The sequence below is a fragment of the Tripterygium wilfordii genome, chromosome 9 (genome assembly GCF_013401445.1).
Source record: "Tripterygium wilfordii isolate XIE 37 chromosome 9, ASM1340144v1, whole genome shotgun sequence".
Taxonomy (NCBI): domain Eukaryota; kingdom Viridiplantae; phylum Streptophyta; class Magnoliopsida; order Celastrales; family Celastraceae; genus Tripterygium; species Tripterygium wilfordii.
The window spans coordinates 6,070,387-6,079,529 of record NC_052240.1 but is presented as its reverse complement, the minus strand read 5'-3'; the positions used below and the strand labels follow the sequence as shown (position 1 = coordinate 6,079,529).

The 9,143-nt window shown below is 37.9% G+C and overlaps 1 protein-coding gene across 1 annotated transcript; it reads left to right on the top strand.

Moving 5' to 3' along the window:
* Positions 1–2,729: 2,729 nt before the first annotated feature.
* Positions 2,730–4,223, top strand: LOC120005964. Its single transcript, XM_038855843.1, has 5 exons — positions 2,730–2,951; positions 3,033–3,378; positions 3,493–3,571; positions 3,713–3,899; positions 4,128–4,223. The coding sequence occupies exons 1-5, from the start codon at positions 2,730–2,732 to the stop codon at positions 4,221–4,223; spliced, it is 930 nt and encodes a 309-aa protein (XP_038711771.1).
* The last annotated feature ends 4,920 nt before the right edge of the window (positions 4,224–9,143 follow it).

Below are 9,143 nucleotides of genomic sequence, written 5' to 3'. Positions count from 1 at the left end.
TTAGGAATGTATATGGGAGAGTTATGGTTAATTTGTCTTTGACTGTGAAACTAGGGTGTTAGCAAAGCTGAGCCCCAAGGGGGAACATTAATCCATAATATTAGATGTTTATCCCTTTACGTTCATCATAGAGTAAAAGACCTGATGGCCTACATGTATGAATTGAAGTCTTATATCCCAATTCTCTTTTCATATGCATGATTGATAGTATCACACAATGCATTATGTATAGTTGTGTGTGTTTGCAATGAGACCTTAAGTATGAGATCCGAGTAGCCACATGGACGGATTAGAGACTAGGTTTTTAATTAATTGTTTTAAATCTAATTCTCACTTGCTTTGGCTACAAGAATCGCTTATGCTACCAAGTCATTCGATCATTTTTGTTACTTATCTTTATTTTGATATTCATTGCATTTAGTAGTGTTAGCTAGTCAATTACATATCATTCACCTTCAAATTTGCATTACTTCTTCGTGGATCGATTCCAGACTCACCGGTTTATTACTTATCAATACTCTACACTTGGGGTAAGTACATACACACACTTTGGTGTCGGTCAAGTTTTTGGCGTCGTTGCCTGGGAAGCCAGTGTCAAAGACTGAGTTGGGTGGCTTGTAGATGCTAGCTTTATGCTGTTAAACGCCATCAAATAAGGAAGGAGCACGGTCACGCTTCAAGGGTAACTTCGTTCCTCCATTTTACTTGCTTTCTAGTGTAGTTGAGTTAGTGTAGTTGCTGAAAAGAGAGAAAAAAAATTGTGAGGAGAACTTCGTGGATGGGGCTAACTTAGATTCCTGTGGGCGTTGGATGCCACCTTGTTTGTCGCTTGGTAGTGATACGTTATTTGAGAGAGCTTTGTGCAATTTCTCTTTCTATCATTACTTGCTACATCTTGGTGTGTTATTGTTCCTAAGATTGATTGTTGTTCTATTCCTGTCTCTGCTTTTGTTCTTGTTTGATATTTCCATTGGTGATTAGTTGATTGAAAATCTTGTGTTACTTGACTTGGTTGGTTGCCATCTTTTGTGTTACTTGCTATCTTTGCTTGCCATCATGTCTCGACCTAGAGATAATGTTAGTGGGCGTGGGACTAATAGAGATGGGAGAGGTAGTGATATAAATGCGAGTGATGCGGGGAGTGTACGTTGGGGTGATATGAATCTTGATGCATTGCGTTGTCTTTTGCAACATGTGAACATTGATGAATTAATGAATCCGGTGCAAGGGCAAGATGCCCAAGTTGGCAACGCCCAAAATGCGTCAAATGCCCAAAATTTGCCAAATGTTCAAGTTGAGCATGCTTTGCAAAATGCACCTCAACAACTTTAACAAGACAATGCGGTGCAATATGCGCTGCAAAATGTCTGTCAACCTCCCAATATGCCTCCCGCCTACCATATGCCTCCCCCATAGAATTATGTGCATCCCATGTATTATCAAAGGCCACAAGTGCCACAATATGCTCACTTTGGGCAAAACATTCATGCACCTCCTCCTATGGAGTACATTCTTGCCCAAGCCCAAGAGCATCACATTTTGAGGGAGCTTACGCATCCCACAAGGAAAACTCAACCTTCTTGCATCATCATGCCACAGAACCAACAAAATGTGAGCCTTAAACCGTCGATGTTCTAAATGATTTCCAAATTCCATGGAATGGAATCGGAACGACCATATTCACATGTGCGTAATTTTGAATCGGTGTGTACTACTTTTGGTGATGTCACATGCACACAAGAAATTTTGAGACTCAAACTTTTTCCGTTCTCTCTGAAGGATCATGCAAAACAATGGTTTGAGAACTTACGCCGTCAATGCATTGCAACTTGGGCGGCAATGCAAGAAGAATTTCTCAACAAATATTTTCCTTCTCGTCGTACCATTTCTTATTAAACACAAATCATGAATTTTCATTGCAAAGAACATGAAACATTCTTCCAAGCTTGGGCGAGGTTTAAGGATTTGTTGTTTATGTGCCCCTCACCATGGATCTCAAAATTTTCAAATTGTGAATTTCTTCCACAAATCTTGACTCCATCTTTAAAGAAATTCGTTTCCACTATGACTCAAGGTGACCTTTTGAATATGGATGTCAATGAAGCATTTACTTTCTTTGATGGGTTGGCGGAGGAATCCCGTTCTTGGGAAGCTCCTCCACTAACCCGACATGATATTGTGCCAAGCTTTAGTGGTAAGTTTGTGTTGAATGAAAATGATGATGTGCATGCTAAACTTGCTTTATTGTCTAAGAAATTGGAGTCCCTAGAGTCACTAAAGGCTCTTATAAATGTGGTTGGTGTTGATGAACATGTTGCTTGTACTTTGTGTGAAAGTAGAGATAATAGGACGGATGAGTGTAATGCTTTACCGGCTTGCAAGGAAGTCCTATTTGGGCAATGTTATAGTGGGAAAAATTCTCAAAACTTTAGGAAGCCTACCCTACCAATAACCAAGGAAACAATTCTTACAATGAGAATTACCCTTGGAGGAATCACCCAAACTTTGTGTGGAGGAATGATGGGAATGTTCAATCCCAATCACTCCCCAACCCACCCCAACAACAATTGCCTCCTCCAAGTGTTGCACAACCAACTCAACAACCTTACATTCCACCTCCTAAGAGGTCTCTTGAAGACACTCTTAACATTTTCATGCAAGCTCAAATAGGGGAGAATCAAAAGGCCACCAAATTTCAAGAACAAACCAATAGGGCAATTGAGGATTTAATGAGTCAAATGACCAAGGTCAGACAAGCTCTCACCACCAATGAAAAGGGGAAATTTATTGCTCAACCTTACCCCAATCCTTCAAAGCAAACCAACTTGATAAATTCATCTAGTGGGCATGGGGAGGTTAATGGGCATGAGCAAGTGCAATATATCCTTACTTTAAGAAATGGAAAAGTTGTGGATAGACCTATACCCTTTGAGAATAGTGATGAAAATGATGTGATGCAAGACTTTGGTGATGGTGTGAAAGAGAGAGAGGAAGAGAAAAGTGAAAATGAGAAAATTTTGCTTGATGAAAAGAGAGTTAAGAAGCAACGAGCACAAGTAGAAGAAAGTGAGAGACAACCAAGCGAGGAAAAGGTAGCGCCTAGCAAGGAGAGTGAGGACATCCCCAAGCTACCATTTCCTCAAAGGCTAAGGAAGAGCACCAATGAGGCATTGCCTAAGAAGATGTTTGAGCTATTTAGACAAGTTAAGATCAATATACCTCTCCTAGATGCCATTAAGAAAATACCCTCTTATGTCAAGTTTCTTAAGGATTTGTGTACAGTGAAGATGAAATTAAATGTTAAGGAGAAAGTTTTTCTAACGGAGCAAGCAAGCTCCATTATTCAAACCAACACCCTTCCTAAATACAAGGACCCTGGTTGCCCTACTATCTCTTGTGTCATAGGGAACCATAGGGTAGAGCAAGCATTGTTAGACTTAGGAGCAAGTGTGAATCTCCTTCCGTACACAATCTATTAACAATTGGGGTTAGGTGAATTAAAACCCATTAGGATTACCTTACAATTAGCCGATCGATCTGTTAAGGTTCCTAGGGGTATTGTTGAAGATGTGTTAGTACAAGTGGACAATTTTTACTATCCCATGGATTTCATTGTGTTAGATACTCAACCTCCCACTCGCTTTAGCACTTCCATTCCGGTCATTTTAGGTCGCCCATTCCTAGCAACTTCCAATGCCTTAATCAATTGTAGAAGTGGGGTGCTACAATTTTGTTTTGGGAATATGGCCATGGAGATGAATATCTTTAATATGACTAAGTTTATGGGTGAGTGTGAGGATATAAGGGAAGTAGATTTTATTCATGCCTATGTTAAGGATAGTTTGGAGTCAACCCTTGCAAAGGATCCGGTTGAAGGTGTGCTAGCATTGGGTGTGAAAGTTAGTTGACATTTGTGTGAAAATGATGACATTGAGGAATTAGAGCCTCCTACACTTAGAGTTGAATCATCCCAATTGCATCCACGAAGACCGGAAAGAAAACCTTTAGTAAGTGGAGTGAAAAAGTCTCCTAAATGTCACTTTGCGCAAAAAGTTATTGGAAACGTTAGGTAAGTGTGGCGGCCCAAATCTCGGGTATAATTTTTCCCCGGAGATTTGCGGACCAAGGAGAATGGACCTTTAGATGTTTGTCATGTTCCTCAACATGGAAGTAGTGATTTTGAGGACACTAGTGGAAGGAATGTGTTTAAGGTGAATGACTAATGCTTGATACCATTCATGGAGAACTTTGACGCTTTGGTTGTTCCCCGGGGTCTAAAGGATCCCACCCCCACCTAGTTTGTGGGAGATTCCACCCTTGTACCATAGTATGGTTGTGCTTAGTTTTGGTTTGATTTCAATCTTTGTGTGTGTATTGTATGCTCACAATCCATTTCTCAATTTTTTTTTTCTTTCCTTATGCACTTATTCAAGTTGGGGGGTGAGAATTTTGAGACGGTTGTGTGTTATGTTGTGATTTTCTTACCCTTAATTTTTGTATGTTTTTGTATGTTCACGATGCCTCTCACAATTTGTTCTTGCCTTGTTTTCCATTCTTGACATTGGAGACAATGTCTCATTTAAGTTTGGGGTGAGGGAATTGTGAATTCATTGTAAAATTTGCATTATTTTGGTGTACTTTTGTGAATATCAAAATTTTGAAAATTTTGAAAAAAAATCTTATTGTGTCATGCTTGGATTGTGTGGTTGGTATTAACTTTGTCAGGATATACTTTATTTCTCATGATTCCAACCACTTTTGAAGAGTATGGTATGACTTCTTACCCTCTATCCTATTGTGTTGTGCTTTGTTGTTCATACATGCTAGATGGACTTTAGGAAGGGATAGGTAGATGCTTTCGGGATTCACTTCCCATTTTGAACGTTAATTTCTTATTCTTGTTCAAACGTGCAAATGTAGAGTAGGTTTCTTGGTTTCTTTTGCGAAATCGATGCATGTGATTAAGTGGGATGACTATGATCAATTTCTCTTGGAATGATTGGGACCTAGTTTGATATAGAATTGTCTAATTGAGCAGACATCTTGGCATTGAAGCATTTGTATGACTGCGTTTTTGGATTATTTTGTCTGAAAAATTACCTTTTTACCCTTCTTATTCTTTTGAGCCATTCTTCATTGATAGACATTGGGTTTTGGGTGATTCTCTTCATTGATATTCATTTGACATCTTATGAGCATGATAGCTTTGCATCTATTACATTTGATTATTGGGAAGTGTGATTTTTGTATTTGCCACTAGCGTGTGAACTTAGGATTGAATGATTCATTAGGTTGAGAGATTTGAGCCTAGCCTATTCATTTTTGAGTGATTATAAACCCTAAATTTCTTTAAGCTTTTTGATTTCACTTACAAGCCTTGTGTGAGCCACTTTCCCAAATATTTCCCACCTTTGGTTGCAAGGTGTAGCAACCGGGGTCACGACGCGGACCGGCAATGAAAGGATGAAAAATGTTTAGAGTCGCCACCAATTGATATGAGTGCAATTGGACACTAAAAATGGTCTGCAAACCAGAAAATGGGTAAGGGGGTCTATTGAGTGTGGGGAAGGTGTTAGGCACCCCACAACTCCCTAAAAGGTTACCTAAATTTATCTATGTGCTTTTCTTGAAAACTTGTTTGTATGTCCCAATTTGTTTTAATAGATTTTTCATATACCCGAAAAACCATGTATTATCAAATGGGTGGAGTCTTTTCATTAATGTTAGACCAAGGCTTTGTTTTGAAAATCTCATTTTGACAGGTTTTATTGGACTTTGACTTGAAAAAATATTTGGTGGCATTTGCAAAAGGACATTGGGTTTTATACCAAGAGGATTTCTCAATCATATAATCAAAGAACAATGAATGAAACAGAAAGAACAATCTAAATTTGTTTGTTAGATATAAATGATATTTTGATTTGAAAAGATAACATAATTAAAGTATAGGCAGAAGCTGAATGTCATCAAGTCCTCCTCCTAATTAACTTCAATTTAGTTACCATTACTTTTATGATAACAAATGATACTTTAATTTGAAGGGATAACATAATTAAAGTCTAGGCAGGAGCTGAATGTCATCAAGTCCTCCTCTTAATGAACTTTAATTTAAGTATCTAATAAATTAAATTACCATTGTGTTTAAAAATACAAATGACATTTTAATTTGAAAATATAACATAATTAAAGCCTAGGCAGGAACTGAATGTCATCAAGTCCTCCTCCTAATAAACTTTAATTTAGGTATCTTGTAAATTAAATTACCATTTATATTTTGTTTAAATAAGCATAACACAATTAAAGTTTAGGCAGGAGCTGAATGTCATCAAGTCCTCCTCCTAATGAACTTTAATTTAGTATCCATTAAGTTGTTTTTATGAAGAGTTGGTAAAAACGCGATTATTGAATTGATGGATTGACAAAACTAAACCCTTAAACATACATCAATTTGGCAAAACTAAACCCCTAAACATGTATACCAATTACGTTAAACATAAATAAAACTAAACTACACTACACTACTTTTCATTATTTCCACTACCCTATTACATGGCTTGTACTTTACAATTATATACAAAAGACAAATATAAAATGAGAAATACAAATATTACACAACAATTGGAATATTGCCCATGAGACTCGTTGCGCAAACCCGGTCCAAATCCTCCAAGTATGCCCTCCGGCCCAAATGGGGTCAAGCTCGATCCAACCCAACAAGGAAACACAAAATGGGTGTCTAAACATGATATCAAATCAAATCCATATTCAAAGATTCATGTACACATATAAACATATATGATAATATCATCCACATATCCATCTCTAAATCATGAATACCTGCCTATACATATATAGACACATAATTCATGTACATGTACCCATAGCAGTACACACACATATGCATATACAAACACATATAATATATACACACATACCTACGGTATTTATACCCACATACACACACTGTACATATACACACGCACTGTACATATATACACACACACTGTATATATATACACACACACTAAACTGCACACATATATACACACACACACTATACACATATATACACCCACACCATATACATATACATATACACATTGCACATATATACACACACTGTATATATACACACACGGACACAACCAAACCCATATATATATATATACACATATACATACAAACTCGTATATATACACAATACATCACAACATTCCTAGAACATATGTTGCAACCGGACTAACATAAGTGAGTAAAAACCATATTTCAGTAGTGAGCAAACAAGGACATAAACCTCCAAGAATCAAATCCAAAGAAAAAAAGCCATATCCAAGGAATCACAAATAAAGAGATGCAAAGTAGAACTACAGGAACATAAATAGTGAAATGGAACAAGAAGTGTCGAATATGAGTGGATCTATTACCTTATTAGGAGAACAGAACCGAAGAGAATGAAACTCCTTCTTCTCCTTTGTTTTCTCCTTTGTCCGGTGACTCCACTTCTTTTTTTACCCCAAAACCTCTTCACTACCCGTATGCATTTTCTCTCATTTTGCTTCTTTCTTCTTCCCCTTTTTTCTCCTCTTTTCTTTTCTCTCACCCGGTTGCTCTTTTTCTCTTTTTCTCTCTTTGTGTGCGGCTGCCTCTCTCCTTTTCTTTCACTCTTGTGCGGCTGCTCTCTCTTTTTTTTCTTCCTTCCCTTGTGCGGCCCTCCCCTCAAAGAATGCTGCATTTCTTTTATACTAAGAGAGAATGAGACCCCCCTCTCTCCTAAAACCCTAGTTCTTTCAATTTGTCCCTTTTACCCTTACTTTTTCTTTCCTTTTAACCAAGGTGGCTATTCTTTTTGGTCTGTTTCACTTTTAATTTTCCATTTAATTTATTTTTATTCTCTAAATACTTTCTAGGGTTTTGTTTTTGATAATTGGGCCAAAACTTAGGAATTGGGCGTCGAATTTTGAATTTATGAATCCACGGGCTTTTAAGTAAAAATGAGTTTGGATTTCATTTCTTTCCTTTAATTTTTATTTTGGATTTCATATCTTTACTTTTCTGTTATTACTATTGTTGGTCGGACGAAAACCGGTTACTACAGCTGCCCCCCTTTGTATGTCTTTTATGAAGTAAAAACAAAGGTGTAGTCGACCGATTTTCATATGGAAGAACTGTAAAAGGTAATGCGTGGGATCATTATGGCCATTCCCAGCTTGGCCAGCAAGAAAAGAAAGTGCATGGGATCACTACAGTCATTCCCAGCTTGGCCGATGAAAAGAAAGTGTATGAGATCACTACGGCCATTCCCAGCTTGGCCAACAAGAAAAGAAAGTGCATGGGATCACTACAGCCATTCCCAGCTTGGCTGATGAAAAGAAAGTGCATGGGATCACTACGACCATTCCCAGCTTGGCCGACAAGAAAAGAAAGTGCATGGGATCACTATAGTCATTCCCAGCTTGGCTGACAAGAAAAGAAAGTGCATGGGATCACTATAGCCATTCCCAGCTTGGCTGACAAGAAAAGAAATTGCATGGGATCACTACAGCCGTTCCCAACTTGGCCGACAAGAAAAGAAAGTGCATGGGATCACTATAGCCATTCCCAGCTTGGTTGACAAGAAAAGAAAGTGCATGAGATCACTATGGCCATTCCCAGCTTGGCCAACAAGAAAAGAAAGTGCATGGGATCACTACAGTCATTCCCAGCTTGGCTGATGAAAAGAAAGTGCGTGGGATCACTACAGCCATTCTCAGCTTGGCAAAAAATGTTTGTTTGAATTTTATGCAAGAAAATATCCATGAGTGTATGAATGCATGAAGAAAACTATATTTTCTTTTATTTTTCTCCTTTTGAAAATTTGATTTTGGTTAATTGTCATAAGCACCATCACCCCTATCATCCTGCAATCATCCATCATGAGAAGACTGCATCTTTTGATTCCATCCTATCTTCAATCTGCCATGTTACGCTTATTCTTGTATCTTTCGTTCTCTTTTTGTCTGGTCTTTCCATCGATTTACTGCTTCCATCTGATTTCCATCAAATCCGACATACCTTTAACGCCAAACAAAAGCTTTTCGGCTCCAAAATCTCTTGGGCCCCACTATGTCTTTTAACATCATTTAATTTCTTTTAGCTCTCTTAGA

Coding starts and splice junctions, on each gene's coding strand:
- LOC120005964 (XM_038855843.1), top strand. CDS start 2,730: ATGAGTCAAATGACCAAGGTCAGACAAGCTCTCACCACCAATGAAAAG. Junction 2,952..3,032: donor AGAATAGTGATGAAAATGAT/GTGATGCAAGAC, acceptor CTTGATGAAAAG/AGAGTTAAGAAGCAACGAGC. Junction 3,900..4,127: donor TGCTAGCATTGGGTGTGAAA/GTTAGTTGACAT, acceptor TTGCGGACCAAG/GAGAATGGACCTTTAGATGT.